Raw genomic sequence first — 24,673 nt, forward strand, 5'->3', positions numbered from 1 at the left:
CGTAGTGTCCACTGTGCAAGCCCCGGGAGTCAGCTGACCACCTGAATCTACTGAATGACCACATTATCCAATCAATGATTTTTTTCTTCTCTGATTACACAGGCAGATTTCAAGATGACAATGCTTAAATTGTCATTGTGAAAGTGTGGTTCAGGGAGCGTATGGGATTATTACACACGAGTTGACCACCACATAAGTCCTGACCTTGACAGTTAAAGTCTTTGGGATATGCTGAAGTGACTGCGAAGTGGTTTGAGTTTCCCATTGGCAATACAAGACTTAAGCCTAAAGAATTATGCAACTTAATTAGCAGAAATAGCTATTGTGACATTGCGTAAGTTTGTCAAAACACTGCTATGGTAAATGTGCAGCCTAATCAAAGCTAAAGACAGCACAATGAAATAGAGTGTGTCCCTTTTTCACAAACAACAGAAGCCTTATCACAGACCCAGCATCAATCTCCCCATTCAAACTGTGACAAGACATATTTTAGCGCAATTATTTAAAACAATATCTAAGGCTTTAAGTGTTTCCATGACCACAGTGGTCTGAGTAATTTTGAAATAAAAGAAGCTTGGCACAACATTGAACATTTCTAGAGTTGGTCATCAAGCCAATTGGGCTTCCAGACATGAAGGGCTTTGGTCAAGGAGGTAAGCAAGAACCCAACAGTCACTCTTAAAGAGCTCCAGAATTTCTGAGCAGAGATAAAAGAACTTGGTGGATGGCCAACCATTCAAGACATTGTCAAGTAAAAGGCAGAAATGATTCGCAGATCTGATCTAATGAAAAATTTGGGAGTCATTGGGCAGAACAGCAAGTCTTATGTCTGCAAAAAAGCACTTCACATAAAATAAATATCATTCCCATGGTAAACATGGTAGTGGCATCACTCACTCACTCACTTTCTTAACCGCTTATCCTATTAGGGTTGCGGGGGGTGCTGGAGCCTATCCCAGCTTTTCAATGGGAGCAAGGCACACAGTAACACCCTGGATGGGACGCCAGTCCATTGCAGGGCAGACACACACACATACACACACCCATTCACCTATAGGACAATTCAGTATCTCCAATTAACCTGACTACATGTTTTTGCACTGTGGGAGGAAACCGGAGTTCCCGGAGGAAACCCACACAGACACAGAGAGAACATGCACAGAAAGGACCCGGACCTCCCCACCTGGGGATCGAACCCAGGACCTTCTTGCTGTGAGGCGACAGTAGTAATTGGAGTGAGGAGTAGTAATTGGTTGTGGCTGAGAGGGAGCTTATAGTCCGGATTTAGCACCATCGATTTCCACTTTTTTTTTAACTGCTTAAAGAAGCTTTAAGGGGAAGAAGATTTTCATGTGATGATGATGTGAAAGCAGCAGTGCATCAGTGGCTACACGCTCAACCAAAAACATTTTTTGCTGATGGCATTAAAAAGTTGGTACTATGCTGGAAAAAATGCATCGGAAGGTGACTGTAGAAAAGTGATGTCATTTCTTTTTGAAATTCTTGATCAATAGAGTTAAAAAAAAGTGCGGAAATTTTTTGAAAAACCCTTGTAGTTTCTGATGGATAAAAATAGGCCACAATAAAACATGTTTTTGTTTCTTTGCTTTCATCTTTTTTTCATGTATGATGAGAAAAAAACAACAAAACACTTAATAATAATCTCAGACCAAATTACACTTACTTATTTTAGTTGCAATAACCCACTTTCATGTTTTTAACTTAAATATTACACACCTGGCATCCTGTTCTCATTATTTGTTTTGCCTTGTCAGATTCTTCAGGAGCTAGAGTATGGCCCATCAGTAGACTGGTGGGCACTGGGTGTGCTGATGTACGAGATGATGGCAGGGCAGCCACCATTCGAGGCTGACAACGAGGACGATCTGTTTGAGTCTATTCTGCACGATGACGTGCTGTACCCAGTTTGGCTCAGTAAAGAGGCTGTGAGCATCCTTAAAGCAGTGAGTGATCTCTCCTTAATGGCCTGGTGTTTGTAATTACAGACACCTTTTTGTCCTGACTCCTTTTGTTTCTCCCTTCTTAGTATTTTCTGGGGCGTTTTTCCTCTGACTCCTCCTCTCCTCCCTGTGCATTTCCTACCCTTTTATTTCTTTACCTAATTCACCTTAGTTCTGCTTGGGTGCACGTCACTCCTATATCAACAGGTTCCTGTTTTTGTATTAATATGCATTAAACTAACATTAACAAAGTCTGTTAGTGTATAAAGCTTGAAATTGTCTGACTAATCATGTTATGCATGTAATGCATGTTAATCACTGTAGGCTACTGCTTTTGCACTTGAAATTTCAACATTTGCAAAATAATTGGGGAAATTAAATCAGATTTATTGTGTACACAACACATATACATTGAAAGTATTGGGCAATCGCCTGTCTGAGATGCTGTTAAGTTAAGCTTCCAGGGATAAAATGAGTGATAAAAGATAGTCATTTTAATTGATCAGATTCAGTCTCATTACTGATTGCTTAGTTTGCGTCAATTTTGCAAAACAAAGTTTAACGTTTATCTCTGCGCTCTGCAAAATCTGCTTTCTCTGAAGATTTTTTTGCACTAGAAACTGCAGGTGAGGAATTGCCAACATAGCAAATCCCTCTGCCATTTTTTAGCAGTACTTTAGACCATAAAAACCTGGTGTGACACATTAAGTTGACTTACACAACACTGATACCAGCTGATCTACAATTTTTTGTCTAAAACCCATTAACCACTTTAGCACTTGTAACATCAGTACATTGTTCACAAGCTTCACATTACTAGGACCTATAGATTCAACGTAAGTTTAATTGACCTTTATTAGAGACTGACATATGTAGATATGTTGCCTGGATCAGTAAAAATTTGGGGTTTGCTGCTTAACAGCAGTACTGCATGCAGCCTTATCCACTTAATGGCAGCATGTGTACACAATGCCTAAGCTTAGTCCTGTCTGTGTAAACATCACTAGTGTAATCTGAATTAACTGAATCTCTCATCTAATCCGTTTGCAGTTTATGACGAAGAGCCCCAATAAACGGCTGGGCTGTGTGGTGTCTCAGGGACTGGAGGAGGCCATTAAAGCTCATCCCTTCTTTCGTGAGATAGACTGGGTCCTGCTGGAGCAGAGGAAGATCAAACCGCCATTCAAACCACGCATTGTAAATACACTCATACACCAAAAAAATATACACATACACTCAAGGGGTATTACATAACATTATCAGAAATAGTGGACAAGGCAAAGTGAAAGATAGTGAAAGTGAATTTTGGGATGGGGGGTTGTTGACAGTTTGGGGCACTCCGGTGGTGCACTGGTCTAATGTGCTAGTGAACCACCGCTGAGATCCGAGTTCTCAGCTGTTCAACCGACCTGGCTTGGGTGTCCATCAGACACAATTGGCACTGTCTGGGGGGGACAGGATGGACAAGGGAATTTCATCTGTCTGCCGCTGCTTAAAGTCATCTCCAAAGGGTAAATTTCTTATCACTTTTTTTTCATCCTTACCAGAGGGAAAGATGTGGAGGGGACTATGGTTCTCCTAAGCAGAGGACGCTGACTATCAGTGCCTTCCAACATTCATAATCATTGACATGGTTACATAACATCATTTAAGCATAATTAATAAATTTTTTAATAAATTTTAAAAATAGCATTTGACAAATCTACTTTACAAATGTACTGCTATAAGGAAACAGTGCAGACCTGCCAGCCAATCAGAAAGCAGTATTTTTCATAATCGTTGTCTAAACCATGCTTTATAATATATACACTCTCTTTGACTTTTTTGTACTAAATTCACAGCAGAACTAATCAAAACTGTCACACCACCCGATCAGACACTGCTTACTTTAACTGAAAGTACCTCAATGTGTTTGTGGTCTAGACTGAAACTCAGATGCCACAATACTGTTGTTTTGCTTCTGCTTTCCCATGGTGTCTGCATGTGTGAGAGCCACAGTTTGTGTCTTTTTGTAGGGTCACAAAAAGGTTAGACAAAGGTACTGCCACCGCTTGCCCTTGTGACTTTCCTTTGACCTTACTCTAAACTTCTCTTTCAACACATTGACTTACCAAGTGTCTGTGATGGTGCAATTACTGTATATAAAAAACATACAGTTCTGAAGAGTAAAAGGGATTAATGTATTATTAATAAAAAATATTGGAATGATTACAATTAAATGAGTTTATGAATTTAATTGATTCAGAAATTTAGTCAGCAATTCTGAGCTGTTGAGGCCCCAGTGGCTTCATTGTCTTTATTCTCCTTAGGGTAGTAATTAGTGCCACAGGTGATCCCCCACTCAAATTAACTCTCTTACTTCTCCCTCAAACTCCCATCCCCTACTAAAGCTCATACGACACTACACCCCACCTGCTACAGTCACATTAATTGTTAGAAACTATTTTTGTAAACACATGCTTTAGTCACATTGTTTTGATACTAGTGTTTTATTATTGTCTGCAGATTATTTTGTAATAATGAGCAATAATGTATGCTACCATCCAAAAACTTTGAGCACAGGTCCTTGAGCAAGGTCCCTAACCCTCAATTGGTCAGACTGTATACTGTCACAGTACTGTAAGTCACTTTGGATAAAGGCATCTGCTAAATGCAGAAAATGTAAATTTAGCATAAATATTAATTTTGGACCTGACGGTGGATCTGTGGATCCTTATAGTGTTTAAACATTGAGGAAACAAGTCATTTAAGTTCATTCTAATATAATTTACTTTGCTCTTTTGCATAAAATGCAAAAATAAATAAAAAGCATGCAATGTTTTCTCCTATTCCTTGTGTCTACAGAAAACCAAGAGGGACGTGAATAACTTTGACCAGGATTTTACACGTGAGGACCCTGTTCTTACCCCTGTGGATGATGCCATTATTAAGCAGATTAACCAGGAGGAGTTCAAGGGCTTTTCCTATTTCGGAGAAGAGGCACTGAATTAACTATTAGCACCTATACAGGCAGAAAACAAAACACACCCAAGTTTCCACACAAACATTTCTAGTGTGAATTGTGGACAGTGCTAATATTGAAGTAGCCTGAGGTGGTGGCTGTAATTGTGGTGAAAAGTCAGCAGTGTACGTCTAAATTTACTACTGCTTAAATTTTTTTTCCTACTGCGAATTTTCTCCAAAAAAAACTTCCTCTTGCATACTTTCACTTCAGCTTCTTTTCATTCCACTGCCACAGTGATGTTGTGATAAAAGTACTTTCCAAACCGCTTAATGTCCTTTCGTTGAAGGGCCGGGAATGCACTATATGGAACCAAATTTGTTAAAACCAATGATTGTAGTAGCATTAGCAATCAGATATTTGTGTAAAAGTTATGTTAAAAAGGAAAAAATGAGGCCGTGCATTAATGACAATGAAACGTGTTGTGCTGTGCAGTAAATTACCTTTGTGTATTCAGGTGAGAATATGGGAGCAATTTTATAATATATAAAAAATATATATAAAAAATCCGGAATATTTCCTCCTAGTGTTATAATGGTCCGTAAAGAATGGTGGGCTACTGTGAATGCTGATGTGAATGTTGATTATTAGAAGTGCATGTGTTTGCATGAGTGAGTACATATGGTGTTTTATTTCATTCCCTTCTTTAACATTCGTTCTCTTTTATTAGCTGCTATGTGTTTTGCAATCTGCCACTATGCAAAAGCAGACATAGAGGCAAATTCCTGTAGCGCTGTTTCCCCTAGCATAATGTACATAATATGTTCTCCAAAGCCTGTGAACGCTTCAATTACAGTGAACAACTGTTGCATGATCTGGCAAATTATGATATTGAGTACCAATCTATGGAGAGAAACAAGTTTGGAAAATACATGTGCAATACACTGAACATTATTTCCTATTTAGGCATATTCTGTGTTATTATTGGTATTCTTTTGTTGTTTTGCTTGTGTTGTCTGTTTACTGTCAGTCACCCCTGCTGATGTTAAATTCAGATGATTGTTCGATGGGTCAGAAAGCTAAGAGGATGTTGACTTAACAAGTATTTCTATCTTTCTCACTTTTCCTTCATTTCTCTATACCACTTGTGTACAGACTTTTGAATGCAGTGGAATGAATGTGTGCTCATATTTATTTTTGTACAGTGTACAGTTACCCATTTACTGAGTATGTTTACATGCAAAAATAACTCAATTATTGTGGCATATGTAGCTCTCTCAAACTGTATTAAGTCTTGTTTAGGAGTTTCGCACTTTTCAAGATATTTAGCATCGTAATTAGGTTATCTAGTGCAAACCCTACACTTTAATAGGTAATAAACTACACAGAACCATGTAATAAATGCTAGGCCTTTGTTGCTAGACAGTTGTCCCCTTACCATTAAAGGTATTTTACTGATGTGTATAGAATTGAATGAAATATATGACAAAAAAAATCAGTAAGTATTTATTGATGCCAGCAATTCTGAGGAGCTGACAATTTTCAGCTTTAATTAAACAAACAGTTCTCTTGACCAGCTGTCCATGTGCACTGTTATTCAACCCCTAGCCTCAGTACTCAGAACATCCTTTTGCTTTAATAACCTTTAATAAGCAATTTTGGCAAGTGCTAGCAAGCTTCTGACCTCTCTTGTGCAATTTCTGCTCATTATTTTTGCAAAAACTTTCAGCTCATTAAGGTTTAATGGCTTTCATGCTACAACTGCTTTCTCTTAATCCCACCAAACATTTTCTATGGGATTTAAATCTGGGGACTAAAAAGACCACTTACGGATAATACAGGACTGATTCTTTAACCAAGCCTTGGTTGACTTGGAAGTGTTCTTGGGTTCATTGTCATGCTGGAAAGTCCAATAATCACCATGGTTCAATTTCACCACAGAGGACATAACATTTCTCCTAAAACGCCTTGATATTTCTGTGAATATGTCAGTTCCTGAAGAAGATCAAGATCCCCTCATCATGGCTGACCCACCTCCATGCTTGAATGTAGCGATAGTATTGTTCTGGTTATAAGCCAAGCCTTTCTTGCGCCGGACAAACCACTGATCCATATGGCCAAACAGTTCCAGTTTTTATTCACTTCATTAAACTGTGTCCCAGAACCCTGCAGGTCTATTCAAATTCCTCCTGGTGTATTTCAGTCAACCTTTTCTGTGCTTCTTGGTCAGGAGTTCATTGTGGAGTTTGGACATGAAGTCCTTGGAAGTGATCTTCCTATGGTTGCCACTGACACATTTTCCCAGCCTTCAGTCTTTTGCAGCAACATTGATTTTTTTTCTTTGTTGTCCTGATGAGATTGCCAAGGCCTCTGGACAAAATGTTGGGCTTTCTCCCACAGCCAGGCTGGTTTGCTGCTGCATCAACTTCTAGACAATATAATCTTATACTTATTATGTCCCCTCTCAGCTTTTGTGACAGCTCCTTAGTTTTCACTATGGTTATAAAACACCATAAACACATCTCTGGGTGTGGCAAATTAAAAGTTACTTTTGAGTCCCAATTATGTTGTAACTCAACTTTAGGACATACAGAGTAGCAGGATGTTTTATGATTAGCATTATTATGTAGGGGTTGAATAACTGAGGCATGGCAGTATGAACAAAATATTCTGCTACCTTTGTCCTTTGACTGCATCAGACACGCAGCACAGATGAAAAATTGTCCCTATTCTTACATTGTAGTAAATGGTCATTAACTGTATATGTAGAGATTTCAACAGATTTCTAGTAAAATATTTTTTAGCTTTTTTCATATTTGTTAGGTTAGTTAGTGAGTTTATACCTGTCATGAAACTTATTTCTGTGCATGTGCATTTAAAAGCTGTTTTAAACTACTACTACCACCACTATTTTATACCATGTAGTCTGTAATACATGAAAAAGTAGTACATATTTTTGACAATTGCTGGCAATTAGTGCAGTATTATGAAGTTTGAATCACACTCCTGCCTCTGCCTTGGTTAAAACAGAGAGCATAGGGAACACAAAACTATAAAATAGATTTTTAAAAGCTGTGTAATAATCTACACAAAAACATATCAGGAAATGAAATCTGATTTTTAAAAAGTTGGGACATTTTGTAGAATGTAATTAAAACGAGTATTTTTCAATTGTTAATCCTCTTGAACACTAACAGTTACTACAAAAAATACAAAGAAATGACTTTTAATGTTTTGGCTGAGCGACTTCATTGTATTTTGTATTTAAAAAGTGTTTTCTGCAACACACTCAAAAATAGCAGTGAAAACTGTATAGAATATTCAAGCTAAACCATTTTGAAACATTCCACAGTAAGCAGGTGAATTAGTAACAGGTGAGGGTATTATGACTGGGTGTTAATTCATCAAAACTCTCACTTAAACATTAACCATGGCTCATCACTTTTTGAGTTAGTTCAAAAAGAGTAAATAATGTATGTCTTTTACCATATACTTTACTTAATATTATGAAAAGATTTAGCGAATATGGAGAAATCTCAGTATGTGTAAGGCAAGGCCAGAAACCATTAATATAGGTAAAGTACAAATACAATCTAAACATTTATGCCCAGGGAAAGCTAGACATCCATTATATGCAGAAACGCAGCCAGGTTTTCTGAACTTAAGCTAATCTCAAATGGACCAAATAACAGTGAAATGTGTACACTAGTCAGATAAAAACATGTCTTACGTTGTTTTTGGGGAAAACAGACATCAAGTTAACTTGCCAAAGACTAAAGGGACCATCGAAACTGCTATCAGTGAAAGAAACCTTTGTCATGAAATAGGGGTGCATTAGTACCCACGGCATGGGTGATTGGCATATGTATGAAGGGCCATGATACTGAGGCATATATAGGAGTTTCAGAGAGACATATACCAGAAAAAGTTTAAGGCACGCATGCAGTACAACAGATAGGCTTCATAGACATAGTGTGAGTGTTGTTGACTGGCCTGCATGCGGTCCAGATCTGTCTCATATTGAAAATGTATGGTGTATCATGAAGAGGACAATCATACTTTGGTAAGCACAGACTGTTAAGCAACTGAGTTCTTGGATCAAGCAAGAATGAGCAAAAAAAACACCTACAAAACTGCAACAGTTGATATCCTTAAAAGTGTATTTAATCGTTTAGCTGATGTTACAGTGGTAAACTTAACATCTATCCCAACATTTTTTGGTGTGTTGCAGTTGTTCAGTGAAAACACTGGCAGTCTTTTCTTTGTACTTTTGTCAGTTAAATGAAGTGTCAAGAAAATTAGCAAATTAAAGATTCTTGTTTTTATTGCATTTCAAAAATCTTTCATGGACATGCAGTTTGTAGACCTAATTATTTGAACCTGCTGTTAATATATTTTCCAAAATCATTTTTTACTATAATGTGATTACTCTGTGCTTATACACATACAAACTGTGTTAATCTGTATTTTATTTCCTGCTGTGCTTTCTGTGTCTGCATGTTTTTAACAATTAACTCTTGCTACTAAGCTCCATATTTGCTCTGTATATTTTTATCCCAGTCCATCTTGTACATTTATTGGTGGCATCAGTTATTTATAAAATGTTAACAAAGGCGGAGAGGTCAGTAAGAGAAACAGGGTACATTTCAGGCGCACTAATTAATCCTTACTGGAATGTGTTGTGTTTGCTTGAACAACTCAGTGGAAATTTGACAAATCTTAGAGTTTTATTTTAGAAGTGGTTCGTTAATTAATTCTTTAATTTCCCTTTGTTTTAAGTGTATTATTTTAAACAGCAAATGTTAATTATGTTGAATAATTTGTGACTCTGTGATTTCTGTGTCTGTCTTATGCCAAACGGCTTCTTTCCATTTTGCATTGTTTTCTTTCCACTTTTCCCTCATTTTTTTTTTTTTTTTATTACTGTAAATGAATTCATTTGTTATGTAGGCATCCACAATGGTCCGTCTTTAAATTAAATATGAATTCTTACCTCCTAAATTAAGTGCAAAGGTTTGTCTGGCTGAAAATTAAATATTTGTGCATACAGTATTACAATACATATATGTTTTATAATGTATAATAGTGCTGTATGTGGTATACATCTTGTATTAGACTTTGTTTGGTGAAGCATTGTGCACAAAAGTGTTTTTTTTTTTCTGAATACACTAGTGCTCTCATTGTAATTATTTTATTATGTGCCAAACGTACTGTAATCAAAAGGATGTGAATGTGTTTGGTTTTCTTTTTGATCCTATTAAATACTAAGATATCCAAAATGAGATTTGGTGTGATTGATTAGCTTAAATGGATATTCACATACATACTGAATTTTAATCACCAATATTCATTAATATATCCTGCTTTTGTTTGTTTTTGATTTGTTGGGCTGGCTTGGTTGGATGCTAAACTGTCTGCCTATTTTGCTGTGTATACCTGTTTTACAATTATAAAAGTTTAATGTCTTCTCCCAGAAACTTCATTGTTATTTCAGCAAGACAATACCAGGCTTCAATTTGCATGCACTACAACAAATAGGCTTCATAGACACAGTGAGTGTTGTTGACTGGCCTGCATGAGTGTTGTTGACTGGCACAAAATGAGATTTGGTGTAATTGATTAGCTTAAATACGTAGATATTCACATACATACGTAATTTTAATCACCAATATTTATCAGTGTATCCTGCTTTTGTTTGTTTTTGATTTGTTGGGCTGGCTTGGTTGGATGCTAAACTGTCTGCCTATTTTGCTGTGATATACACAGCAAAATAGGCAGACAGTTTAGCATCCAACCAAGCCAGCCCAACAAATCAAAAACAAACAAAAGTTTGTTTGTTTGTTTGTTTTTGTTTGTTGTTTAGTTTTATAAAAATACATTTTCATTAATTGACCTAAAATACTTGTTTATACTAATGTTTATACTAAAAACTCCTTAACATTTCTGCCTATCATTTGAGCTTGCTGGATGCACTGCACTGCTAGTAGAGTAAAAGCTGCACATTAATGTAGGCCCTGGGTTTAATCCCCCTTTTTGGGTTTTCTTTGGATGCTTTGTACTCTTCTCAAAGGGCAAGCACAACCTGGATTGGACCCGATTAGCAGAAATAAACGTGCACTGTTTTGGACCGTTTGGCTTTCCATAGTGCAGTTAAAAGTTTTAACCGAGTTTTCGACCTTTAAAGCGGACGCGCCGCCTCGTCCACAGCTGAGAGAGAGAAAAAGAGAGAGAGAGAAAAAAAGAGAGAGCTAAGTGGTGGTGCGATCCTCAGCAGTGTACTGAGACTGCATTCACCTCTCCTACCGCTCCGTGGAAATGATTCACTAATACCTTGTGATGAAGAGAACCGGGAAGATTTATTAAATTCCCACGCGTTCAGGTGGATACGGCGAGCTGAACTTACTCTGGAAGCTTTGCGTGATTTGCGGGAGTGATTTGTTCTCGGGAATCAGCGATGGATACAGAAAAAGAGAAGAAAAGGTAAGTCGGAAACTTTTAGATTTGTTTGTTTTACTTTATTAATTCAGTAGGATTATATGCACATCTTGTTTATGTTTAGTTTATGCAAAACGCATTGACTAAGTTATTACATTGACTTAATTCTCATTATGAAAATGACTAGTGGGTCTTTTAGTGTTCAAATTCAAATTAGACTGTTTTTGATGTAAAACATAAGTAACTAATACTTTTTAATATTGTAAGAGTAATATGAGCTGAATTTTCCCCAATTTAGGAATATTATAGGTTACTTAAGATTTTCCCAAATATAAGAGTAATATAGGGTTACTGCTGTCCTTTTCAATACAGTAAAAAAATAAGTTACTGATGATTTCTCATAGTGCAGTAATATAATTTACTGATTTTTTATTCATAATGTAAGAAGAATAACTAATCATTTCACAGTATAAAATACTAAACTTTACTGATTATTTTCCCAAATGTATAAATAAGTTACTGATGATTTTTGTAATGTAAGAATAATATAGGTTACTAATCATTTTCTCATAATTTTAGAACAATATAGATGGTTTTACATAGTGTAATATAGATAAATGTGTTGTGCTCATGTTCAATCCATTGCAAGATAGAAAAATAAAAATGTATGTAAGGCAGATTTCAATGCCTATTTGAACGGTTTAGTAAAGAATGAAGATTTTGGTGTAACTTGTAAGCATAATCACATCACTGATTTTTTTACACTTTATTTCACAGTTGATTTGATTTTGCAATGGTATAATTGCCATTTCCCTCCTCAATCTTTAATTAGTAACCCTTATTAAAGTGAAAACTTTTTTTGAAGAAAAAGCTCTTTGCAGCAATTACAACTGCAAGTCCTCTTAAATACGTTTTTACAAGCTTTGCACTGTTGGATTTGGGCAGTTTATCCCTTTTTTCATTTTTTCCCAAACTAATCATTGCCAGTTCTACCACCCTCACACTGTCCGATGAGAGTTGAGACTCGTTTACTTTTTAAGTCTCACAAAAAGCCACGCCATGCCAATCGCAAATCTTCTATTACTAGTGCAGGGGCCTTAGGGATGGTATTGGCCAGGTGAGGAGCAGAGCCTGTTTTCAGGTTTTGCCATCTCATGGGACTTTTGGAGCTTTTAAAGTGACCATTTGTTTTTTTTTTCTTACCTCCCTGACCAAGGGACTTCTTGTCCATATACATCCTTTTGGAAGGTTCCAAGTCCTGCGAAGCTTTTTTTTTTTTTTTTAATGAATGAGGTGACTGTAAATTTTCACTTTTAAGCATGATTGTATTATGTTATCAGTTATTAGGCATGTTAGACAATCATTGGGTAATTAGAGAATATTAATGAGCATGGCAAACTTACGGTAGCTCACGATGCCCAAGGGACATTAATAGAAAGGCTGATTTGTAGAGAGTGATTGTGCCCAGGCCATCTGCTGTTTGTAATATTCTAGTGCTGAGTAAGATTAGTAAGTAAGTATTCTAATCCCCTTTTAAAATGTGGTAGTGATGTCTACACATGTAGTTTCTGTGCTTTATCAGCCAGTCAATTCTTAGCAAATTCAGATTCAGGTCAGTTTATGTTTCTGCTGTCTATTGTCTATGCTGTAATTCAGTCTGTGTTCAGGGGGTGTCCCTTGAGATATATCATTCTGATGAGATGTGTTTGGGTGTGTATGAAATAATTAGGGCCTGTTAACATGATCTCAAAATTACCCATAATCACATTATGAACTCTTTTGTATGATTTGATACAATCATTTTCGGTGTGCCAGGCTTATCATTTTCCAGCATATATAATTTCATACAGTAGCACTTTGACAGCATTAACCTTGCTGACACATGTTTATTTCTCTAGTAGATTAGTGAAGTAAAAAGCTGGTCTCAATAATGTGAAGCAGCAATGTTTGTGAAGAGAGCCTCTGTGTGAAGGGTGCCTCTTCTGTGTCCACAGGCTGGTTTGCTCCAAATTCTGGTCTAATCTCATTAAGTGAAAGGGGGTGTGTGGAAGAGGGTCGAGGTTCAGCTCAGCAGTTATGTGACTGAGCCTATTTTTTTCTTGTCAATCAAGATAGTAAAAAGGCCTCAGGGTACTTGGTATAGGTACAACAAGTTTAAACATATAGTTCTGCCAGAAATTAACTGTATGCACTTTAACCTTATAACAGATATAACACTAAAGTTGCTAGCAGTAACATCACCTTAGGAAATAATTTTATTCTTGACTCAGATAGTACATTATTGCATTAACTGGAGTATAAACTTACTATGTGGTCTGAGGTTTGCCTTATTTAAGCTGAACTGTGTGAACTGTGCCATGTTTTAAATGCAATCTGCTCTCACAGCCAAGAATATGGTTGAATGGTTAATGTGGTTAAACGTTGCATTATTTTAAATTTTTTTTAAGTTTTACACTGACGGGGAACCAGTATCTTTAATCAGCGGATAAATCACAGACACCATGTAGTTTTTAAACACCTTCTATAAAATGGAATGATTTTTTATTCATACAGAACAAGGATCTTCTTAAATAGCTTTACATACATAATTAAGTTTTACAGAAATAGTGGCAAGCCAAAAAAAGTACTAATGAAACACGTAATATATAAAATGACTGAAACAATAAAAATAACATAGAGGTCTATCTTTTATTAGTTGTGCAATCAATTAAAGACATCTCAGGTTGAAAAGTATTATCACAACTAGCTCACTGAAGAGCATGTGCGTTGAGCTACACCACCTCCCCAAGGGGATTATTTTAATGGTGCTGTGGGACTGTGTGCATACTTTGTAAAAATCACTTTATTTCATACAAAAGCTAATAATAAACAGATGTGTTTTAACAGAGGAGTGAATTCGATTTGCTATGATAAAGGCGTCTGCTAAATGCCGAAAATGTAAAATGTAAATATAGTGTAGCCACAAGGCAAATCCAGTTGGGTGGTAAATGTAGCACAGTAGGTTTAAGAGTATGCTGTTTTGTATCAGCTGGCCATGTTAGCTGGCCGAATTAAATGAACAGCAAAAAAACTGTTCAAAAAACAGAGTTCAAAGAAAACACTCCAATATGCATAGTAGTCGATGCATAGACACTCTTTTCATAATTGCTTTGCAGTTTAATACCTAACCAACACTGCCAAGACCTGAGATTGAGTTTCAAGAACGAGTCTCTGCGATGCCACCGGTCTGTGCCAGCCTGCAAGGGTATTATGCAATCGGCAGATATTTCTGGAGTGCACAGTAACATTGGACATATCCACATTGGGACAATGTAAGAAAAAAGAGAGAAATAGTAAACTTGTGTATCATATTTAATTGTAAAACGACTTTGGCCATTTAACATAATTTTACAGGCTTTGTGTTCATTTATATGACCATTCGATTGCTGCATAAGTTTTGGAACTCTGATTGAGGATACTGACCTATGACATTTTTAAAAGCACTGTTACACTGTGTTTCTTCACTAAAATAGACAAATCTATTAGTTAGTTTAGTTTATTTTTGTGCACACAAATACTAGACAAACTCTTAGTTGATTTTCTTGATCTTTCTGTTTCTTCTTTATATTTCTTCATAAAAACAAAATGTCTTTAGGATTGATGAAAGCTCCTTTTATACTATGTTGAGTGCCTGATTAACACTTTTAAGGCAATCTGTAAGTAAACCATTAAGGAAATTTGTAATAAACGCTGTACAGCTAATCTGTTTAACACCTTTTAAAAGGTGTGATTCACTAAAAGAATGCAACAGTGCTGACAGAGGAACATGTTGCTGACTTTGACCCACTTTCTTTTTTCTATCAGTGCTATAGCAGCATAGAAAATTCTTTATGAATGTACAGTGACAATCTTTTGGCCTCCTAGGGCCTTGTACAGTTCATGCTCGAGGTGAAGGTCAGTCGTTAAAGTGTGTGGGAACCAGACACAGTACACTAGGGTACACTTGCTTACTCCATTTTGATAAACAGAGCCGGGCCGTGAAGAGACCAGGATATTGTGAAAAAACAAATGCCAGCTGGATTCAAACTGCTGTACGGTTACAGCTTATAAGGAGCTTTATGTAGTGTATGCAAATTCTCTGTTACAGTGAATGTAATCCCCAAAATTGGTCAACTTCATTTCATTTATTAATCTGCATCCATTACTGCATTTTAGGCCTGCAACACATTCCAAAAAAGTCAGTACAGCATTTACCACTTTGTAATGTTGTCATTGCTTCTCACAACATTTAAAAAGCGTTTTGGCACCAAATATGTGATGAAGTGTTTCAGGTGTTATTTTGTCCCACTCTTCATGCAAACACGTCTTAAGGTGTGCAACAGTACAGGTTGTTCTTGTTGTCTCAGCTTTGTTTCAAAAATTTACACACATTTTCTGTTGGGGAAAGGTCAGGACTGCTGACAGGCCAGTCCAGTACCTGTACTCTCTTCTAACGCAGCCATGCCTTTGTGTGCAGCATGTGGTTTTGCATTGTGTTGTTGAAAAGTGCATGAACGTCCCTGGAAAAGATGACGTCTTGAAGGCAGCATATGTTTCTCTAAGATCTCAATGTACCTTTCTGCATTAATGCTGCCATCACAGCAGTGTAAATTACCTTTGCACTTACACAGCCCTATATCATGACAGATTTACCTGATCACATACTGATTTACCTGACCACAGTTGTTTGATAGTCCATCCCTGATCCTATAAGCCCTGAGAACTTGACGCAGTTTCTTCTTTTTTGCACAGTAACGTTTTAAGCAACACTTGTTAGTGTATTTCCATATTGTAGAGCTTGATAAAGGTTTGGCAAAGTAATCCCTTGCCCATGTGGTTATATCAGCTATTGATGAATGATGGTTCTTGATGCAGTGCCATCTTCAGCTTATTCTTTTGCCCTTGCCCTTTACGCACTGAATTTCCCCCATATTCCTTGAATTGTTTAATGATATTATGCACCATAAAGGGAGAAATATGCTAATCCAATTTTGTATTGAGGAACGTTGTTTTTAAACATTTCAACAATTTTCTCTAAAGTAGAGATTTCTCTGCCCAGTTTAACTCCTCAAATAGTGATTTTGTTCCAAACCATGATTACAATCACCTGTCACATCATTATTTAGTTTTTTACCTCATTACTAGACCTAAACTGCCCCTCCATCCCAACTTTTTTTGAAATGTGTTGCAGGCTTGAAATGCAGGAGTGGAGGTATATTAACAAATGAAGTGAAGTTGACCAGACAAAACATGTAATATCTAAATTATAAGTTGTAAAAACATGGGAATCAATTAGCAGTAGGTCCTCTGCTGATAAAACAGCCTCCACTATTGTGCTAGAGATTTCTACCTAATTTCCATTCAGTCACATGTGCATTAATGAGGTAAGGCACTTGAGCAATAAACCTGGCTCACAGTCAACATTTAAATTTATGCATTAGGTATTGAATCAGGTTGAGTTCAGGGTTTTGTGGAGGTCAGTCAACTCCATCTCAAACTCAACAAATCATTAACCTTACTTTGGACATGGCTTTGCCATGCAAAAACAATATATGAGGCCTTACCCAAAATGTGGCCACAAAGCTAAATTCACACAACCCGCTGGTATAGCATTGTATGCAGTTGCATTAATATTTATGAAACAGTTCTAGACCACTATACCTACTAAAGAAGACTAAAGTTGACATCATGCATTGAAGCAGTTCTCTTGGCATCTGCCAAACTTAGATGCAGTAATCAGACTGCCAGATGTTAATAAATGATTTGGTGGTGTGTTTTACATGACTTCAGCTGGCCATAAAAGCATAATCTAAGAGGCTCGTGATGGACAGTTTTTGTGCTAAAATTGCTTCTATAAACAGTTTTCAAGCTATGTCAATAATGTTCATAATTTATGCTTAATTTGTTTTTATCCTTTATATACAATATTTGCAATATTTAACATAAATGATTTTGGGACAAAAATTGCTCAGAAATGTTTTAACTGACTATTTATAAAAAGAGAGTCAGTTAGCTATAGTCAGTTAGAATCACTAACAGTGAATAAGAAGGCCATGAAAGTTCAATGACATTATATAACTTTAATTATATAACACTTGTTGCTGTAAAAACTCAAAAGATTTAGTATTGGACAAGAAATACATGTTCCAAACACATAGTCACAGAAAAAGAAGAGTTTTAGAAATAATTTAAATCCCAACGTTGTCCTAACACACTTGTCCCTTCAATTGTATCCACATTTTTTACTTAATGTCTAGTTAAAAAGATTTTTTAGGTTTATATGTGAAAGTAGCTAATCTTAGCTAAGTGTTCAGTTGCTTCAACTTTTAAGGTTAAGGTTACTTGGATTAAATGTCAATTTAAAATAAGTGGAATGTTTCAGATGTACAGTATTTTACACATAGTAATTGAATTGAAAATTGAAAATAACTTACAATATTTTTTTAAATCTTACATGTGATTAAAATTTTATATGGTTGGATACATAATCAGCCCTACAGGCATTCTTGGGTGGCGCGGCGGTAAATTAAGCCTACCCAATACTACTGCTATCTGCGATCTGCTAGTTTGCCATCTACATATAGACATGATTGGCTATGTCTGGGGGAGGTGGGGTGGCTCTCCGGGCTGTGTTACTGCATTGTGGCCAATGTTTCCGGAGAAGCCAGACCCACCATAGCCCTGACCCGGATAACTCGGTGGTAAAATGTGAAAATAAAATGAAAAAATCAGCCCCTTGGAGTGAACTTGTTCAGGTAAATCAGAGAAGTCCATCGCTGCTCATTTGAGTGAATTTTGCGCTGAACAGATATATATTTTTAATTTAAGTAAGCAGCGCCCAGGTGGTGCAGCGGGATATTCCGCTAGCACACCAGTGCAGAGATTCTGAACTTTTTGTTTAAAACTCAGCATTGCCACCGGTCAGCTGGGCACCATCTAGCGGGCATAATTGGGAGTGCCTACAGGGAGGGATGACCGGAATATGTGGGAGGGATGACCGGAATATGTGGGAGGGGTCTTTAAATGCTGTGTAAGGACCCTGATTGGCAGATAGAGGTGTCTGTGCAGAGTGCATGAGTGGAAAAGGGTTCCGTAAAGGGCTGTGCGTGGGTCAGAGGAGGCGTGAGCAGCAATATGCCCTGCTCAACTGCAAAAAATCGGGGATCCCCAGCAGCGGAAGACAAATTGACTACACTAAATTGGGAGAAATGGGAGAAAAATGCATAAAATATAAAAAATAAAAAAGTAATTTAAGTAGGCATTTAAACTATTATGTAGCAACAGTTATGGAGTGTGTCTGTAGTGTGTTCTGTCTCGCTGTCTTACAGGCGCCCTTACATATAGTTTAAAGTCTAGCAGGTTGATCAAGTTGAGTCAAGCAAAAACCTGTACTGCCCACTTTGCCTAATAACAGTTAAATCAGTCCATAACTGAAAATCTGTTCAGTCAACCATTGATATTTGAGCAATACACACATCTGTAGAAGACTTCAGATACCACATATGCCAGGGGTCATCAAACTACGGCCCGCGGGCCGTATACGGCCCGATGCTTTAATTTGACCGGCCCCTTTAACCACAGCAGCAATACATGTTGTCTGGCCGCTGTTCATCTTCGAACTCACAGTATTATAACGGGAAAAAAATAACAGAGGAAACAAAAAATGGCCACATGGAGTCTCAGTAGATTATACGGCAGCGATCCAACGGGTGGCGCTCCAAGCATGAGGGGAGTGATTGGCGCATCAATAGAGAGATGAGTGACCGCAGCCACTGAACTGTGTTGCGAAGCAGTTAAGTGGGATTTCGTTTTGAAAATCCTCGTGTCCCGTGTTAATTTCATCAAAGCTAATGCTCTTAACTACAGGCAGTTTCAGGAATTCTTGTCTGAGCTGAAGATGTGCTTTACTGAGATCCGCTGGCTGAGTCGGGGCGAGTTTTGAAATGTTTTAACGACCTGCTCCCGGAGATCAACGCATTTATGCATCCAAAATCAAAACTCAAACACATTGTTTAATTTTTATGCTTCTCTTTCCATTGTGAGCTCCCCGATCTCAATAAAACATGCACTCAAAGTAACTACCGTTTTCGGGAGCATCTGCATCTGTGAGCAGACTTTTTCGAAGTTGAAACACCTTAAATCTCCAACCGGATGCAGTCAGACTGCTAAATTGCTCCACCCCTCATGTACTGTCTATTCACCAGTTACCTTAAACACCTGTGACCTGGTGCTGCCTTTTTCTGCTGATATAGTTCGAATCATGCACTTTAGATCCACATAAAGCTGCTGTAGTTCCTGTGCAATACTTGAATGTAAATGTAAATATTTAAAATTCCTATCTTAGTTATTTCTTCTAGTCTTTTTAAGTCCTAAGTTTTATTTTTACTTAACTTGGTTTTCTTGCTATTTATATTTTATATATTATTATGTTTACACACACCGAGACCTGAGTAAGTGCATTTCGTTCTAATCATGTACATGGTTTTGAATGACAATAAAGCTGAGTTTGAGTCTGAGTCAGATCCAGACTCACTGATCAACATTTATTAGCTATTATGACTGGCAGTAACAAATATGGAACCTGATGCTTACTCTCGTCAGGCAAAAGTAGGCTCACAGTTCACACTGATTTTTTTAAGGAAACACTGTATGAGGAAGGATAATGGAAATTATTAAAATAAATAACATTTCTGCCTTATCATTATGAACTACAATTATACAAAGCACAGACAATACATCCAGTATACATAGTAAATAGCTTTTTTGGGTGTGTTTACTATTTCACCTGCGGTCCGGCCCCCTGAAACACTGAAGAACAGTAATCTGGCCCTTTGGTTAAAAAGTTTGAGGACCCCTGACATATGCCAATCTTGCTTATCATCAGGCTGAAAATGTTTTATTAAATTGCTAAATGTCAGGATAAACATTGATTTACACACATCACCTCTCTCACACGGTTCATTTTTCATCACCTTCTGCTCATTCTGCCTGTCACGCCTTCATGCTTTTCTGGAACAGATTCTTCAGTGTGTGATGATGGTTATCTTTTTACTCTGTATTTCATGCATTAAGATGAGGCATGGCGTGTAAGATCTACTGATTTTTAACCTTTTTCAGCTTGGGGTTTTGTGACTTCAACAGTAGAATTTTTTTCAGGTTTTTTTAGACCGTGCACATGTTTTTGGGCTATGCAGAGGCCCCTTTTGCCCAGAGGCTCAAGAATCTTACAGAAATACGATGTGGTTATACAGTATATCATCTCTAACAATAAAAGCTGACAAATTGTGTGTATTAAGAGTAATGAAAAGCAGACTAATAACTGGTACTTTAAATCAAGTTGAAAAGTATTCTCACTGGATACACCCAAATTATGAGTTTATGCCAACAGTGAATTAGTCATCTTTTTAAACAGGAATGTTTATCTTGTAAATCTGTCATTTCAAAGCTTTTCTTTTCCATATCTACTGCTTTACAGCTTATTTTTTATTATATGCGGTACCTACGCTGTCTGGTGTGCCATTGTCTGCATTCAGTACTATCAGTGTTAATCAGAATAGCTTTTTGCAAGACTGGTGTGTGTCACTCCAATAGTTATGGGCTCGAGATTACTTTTCCTACTTTTTTCAGTTGTACAGTAATGTGCAGTACAAGCTTCTTTTTTTTTGCATTTTCCCCAATTTTCCTCCCAGTCTAGTCATGTCCAATCACCCTATTGCATTACGTTTCTTCTCTACTGATGTTGATCTTCACCTTGGTTGAGGAGAGCCATGACTAAGACACGCCCCCTTTGACACGTGTGCAGTAGCTGACTGCATCTTTTCACCTGCACGAGTTTATATGTGGATCAGCCTTGTGTACGAGAGTCAAACCCTGATCCTCATTATCCTGTGACTCTGTGCAGGCGCCATCAATCAAAGCACAGTTCATAATTGCATCAGTTATGAGGTCCCTTATGGCACCCTGCCCTTGAACAACAGCCAATCGTTGTTCATATAGGCGTCCAGCCTGCCGGATGGCAAAGCTGAGTTTCGAACTGACAAGTTTGCAATGTCAGCTCTGGTGTGCTAGCGTGTTTTACTGCTGCACCACCTGAGTGCCATAAGCCAAAATTTTTAATACAACATAAATCATATTTCTATGATTTTGTTTATGCGAATTTTACTAAATTAGCTAGATGAAAGTGTTGGTACAAATGATTGACAGGTCATTCTGATTGCTCAGCTTGCACAGTTAACAGAGTGCCAGATGTGTAGGCTTAATCAAAATCCTTGAAGTTCACATTAAGGCTCATGAAAAAACCTGACTTATAATGGGAGAGCAAGTGTTTGTAACATGACAGTAAGTCAAATATCAGAACCAATGCAGAACAGATGGGCATTCCAAATGTCACTGTAAAACAGTGTGTAGGGACAGTGGTAGCCTAGTGGGTAGAGCTTTGAGCTTTCAACTGAAAGGTTAAGAGTTTGAATCCCAGCTCTGCCATGCAGCCACTTTTGGGCCCTTGAGCAAGGCCCTAAACCCTGTCTGCTCCAGGGGCATCGTACAATAACTGACCCTGCACTCTGACCCCAGCTTCCAAACAAGCTGGGACATACATCTGTAAATGTATATATGACAAAGGCATTATAAAACATTATTGCGCTTAAGGTTGAACAGAGCAGCTTTAGTACAACAGAAACTTGACTGACCTGTTAAAGTGTTTTAAGACTGTGCCACGTTAAATGTCCCATGACCCATTCTACTGAGCACATTTCAGCATGCTATTTAGTTTAAAACACACTGTATGACACGGGTTATTTAGTAGGATGCATGGGTGGCACTGGTTGCTGTGGTGTGCCACACAGTGCATTCAGAGTTCAGTCTTTCATTGGCACACTTAGAAACCAAGCTGACTAGCCACAGACCGCAGAGCATGATGTATGGAGAGTTCCCTTTCAAACACAAGGCATTGAAACAGTTCTAGCTTCTATTTTTTTAGCCCAGTATGGTAAAATCAAACAGAATTACATTAGCATATTTCATTTCATAACATTTATTAATTACAACCATTGCGATGATCATATAGAGCAGTAACAATAAGCTTGAACTAGGTGCCATGTAAGCCATATTTGGGCATGGCCTGCTTGTCTTGTCTATGCATTGTGGATTGTGAAAATGACCTCATTGTTTTCCCTTGAGTGTGTGTCTGTACACTCAATTTTTCTGCATAAACAGGAAGTAGTAAGAGGTATAAAATAGAACAAGACTATCAGACATCCTGGCTCTGTTTAACAGAACACTCAGTTCTGGCCATTTGAATAATCATGCTATTTAGGGAAGTGGGCATAGTGATTGGTGTATACCCTGATTTTTTAAAAATTATAACATCTGTCCTCAGGCACCCATCAGAACGGCGGAAGGAGAAGTCTCGGGATGCGGCACGTTGCAGACGCAGTAAAGAGACGGAGGTCTTCTATGAGCTGGCACACCAACTGCCCCTGTCGCATAGCGTCTGCTCCCATCTTGATAAAGCTTCCATCATGAGACTGACCATTAGTTTTCTGCGCACACACAAACTGCTCACATCAGGTTTGAGTTACTCTTTCACAAACACGTACATCCACAAATACATTATCCTTTACATTTACATTGACACTGATTATTATGGGGTTTGCATAAATGGTGGCATAATTGATTATGGTGTATGGGTAGGAGTAACACAATTAACTCAAAACCTTTTTTGTGTAAATTGTTTAAGAGTTTTGATCTGTCATTTTCAGAAAACCCACAATTCACTTATTATTATTATTATGGAATAATATGATGCTAATAAGACAGAGAGAACAAGCTGCACAGTTAATGGCTCTATAATAAACTCACCTAATATTGTGTGAGAGATCTGAACATAAATTGATTGTAAGTAGTGCTTTAAAGTGGCCTTATATGTTGTTATGCAATACAGCAAGCCGTAGCCTAGTGCTTAAGGTACTGGACTAGTAATCAGAAGGTCGCTGGTTCAAGCCCTATCACCTCCAGGTTGCTGCTGTTGCCGCCCTTAAGCAAGGCCCTTAAACCTTAATTGCTCAATTGACTTTATACTGTAATGTAAGTCGCTTTTGACAAGGGCATCTGCTAATGGCAGACATACTGGATAGTGCCTTAAAAAGAACCTAGCCCCCTAGATTATTTGTATATTAAGTGGGTTGAATAACATTTTTTGTTGATCACTTGGACAAAGAAAAAAGAAAGTATTTTTAAGCCATTGTGATGTAAAGTACACTTGACTTCAAAATAAACAGCCATGCTGGGAACTTTTTTACACCACCGATAAATACAGCAGTGGTACAGATTCTTTATGCAACACATTATCTTGCTGTCTGGATTAAAAAAAAGTAAATTAGCTGTAATTTTAACCTGCTGTACAATGATTACTGCCTGTGTGCTATTTGCCATGTTCTTTCTGTGTCACTATGGTGTACACTGATGAGGAACTAATTGGGAAACTGCATGACAATACCTATTTCGTAACAAACACTTGTGGTCACAGAGATATAAAATGCTGTAAGTTGGTATATATGAGCAGCATAAAGACTTATAAGGGCCAAATCAGTGTGTACAGATGACTGGGTTGAAGAATTTCTGAAACAGCAAAGGGTGCTCACAGGCAGGGTGAGCACCCACCACCCCATAAAACACCAGTAATGACTCATTGTTGTCAGGGGGTCATTAAGAACATGACATTTGGTACAGACAAACAGAAGAGCCTCTGTGGCTCAAATGGCAGATTATTCTAATAGTATTGATGAAATGAATGTGTAACAACATTACTGGAGGTAAGTCAAAATGCCCATGCTAATTCTTGTCCACCTTTAAAAGCCCCTATTACCGGCATGCAGGCATTAGAACTGGACATAGGAACAATGGGAAAAGGTCAACTGGTTTAACAAATCATGTTTTTTTTTTCAAGATCATATAGGTGGCTAGGTACAGTATGTTTGCATTGTTTACCTATGGAAGAGATGGCATCAGTATGCACTGTAGGACAATTTATCTCCCAACAGACAGAAGTTGAAGGACCTGCTGGTACCAGATACCACAGGATCTCTTGTTGAGTCCATGTCTTGGCAGTTCGGAGCTGTTTTGACAACATATTAGGCAGATGGACTAATGTTTTGGCTCATTAGTGTATATGCTTAATACATGGAAACACATAAAGGCTTTTATACATGCAAATTCAGACATAGTCCACTATATGCCCACAAATTAAGTGTGAATCCAACAAGTGCTCTTTGAAAAATTACCAAAAGTGTAGTATGCCTTTTAGAAATTTCCATTTTTA

At 37.5% G+C, this 24,673-nt stretch overlaps 2 protein-coding genes across 3 annotated transcripts in view; both read left to right on the forward strand.

Moving 5' to 3' along the window:
- The window catches only part of prkcea (protein kinase C, epsilon a), a 90,170-nt gene extending 79,989 nt beyond the window's left edge, over positions 1–10,181 (forward strand). For both annotated transcript variants that reach the window (XM_063002861.1, XM_063002862.1), the window contains exons 13-15: positions 1,776–1,964; positions 3,012–3,158; positions 4,806–10,181. In XM_063002861.1, coding sequence (XP_062858931.1) covers positions 1,776–1,964; positions 3,012–3,158; positions 4,806–4,952 — 483 coding nt within the window. In that variant the 3' untranslated portion in view covers positions 4,953–10,181. The remainder of the gene's footprint in view (positions 1–1,775; positions 1,965–3,011; positions 3,159–4,805) is intronic.
- Positions 10,182–11,100: 919 nt separating this feature from the next.
- Positions 11,101–24,673, forward strand: part of epas1a (endothelial PAS domain protein 1a) — a 36,662-nt gene continuing 23,089 nt past the window's right edge. The window contains exons 1-2 of the mRNA XM_063002863.1: positions 11,101–11,382; positions 22,733–22,923. Of these exons, the coding sequence (XP_062858933.1) occupies positions 11,357–11,382; positions 22,733–22,923 (217 nt within the window). The 5' untranslated portion in view covers positions 11,101–11,356. The remainder of the gene's footprint in view (positions 11,383–22,732; positions 22,924–24,673) is intronic.

Source organism: Trichomycterus rosablanca, chromosome 10, assembly GCF_030014385.1.
Source record: "Trichomycterus rosablanca isolate fTriRos1 chromosome 10, fTriRos1.hap1, whole genome shotgun sequence".
In the NCBI taxonomy this organism is placed as follows: Eukaryota; Metazoa; Chordata; class Actinopteri; order Siluriformes; family Trichomycteridae; genus Trichomycterus; species Trichomycterus rosablanca.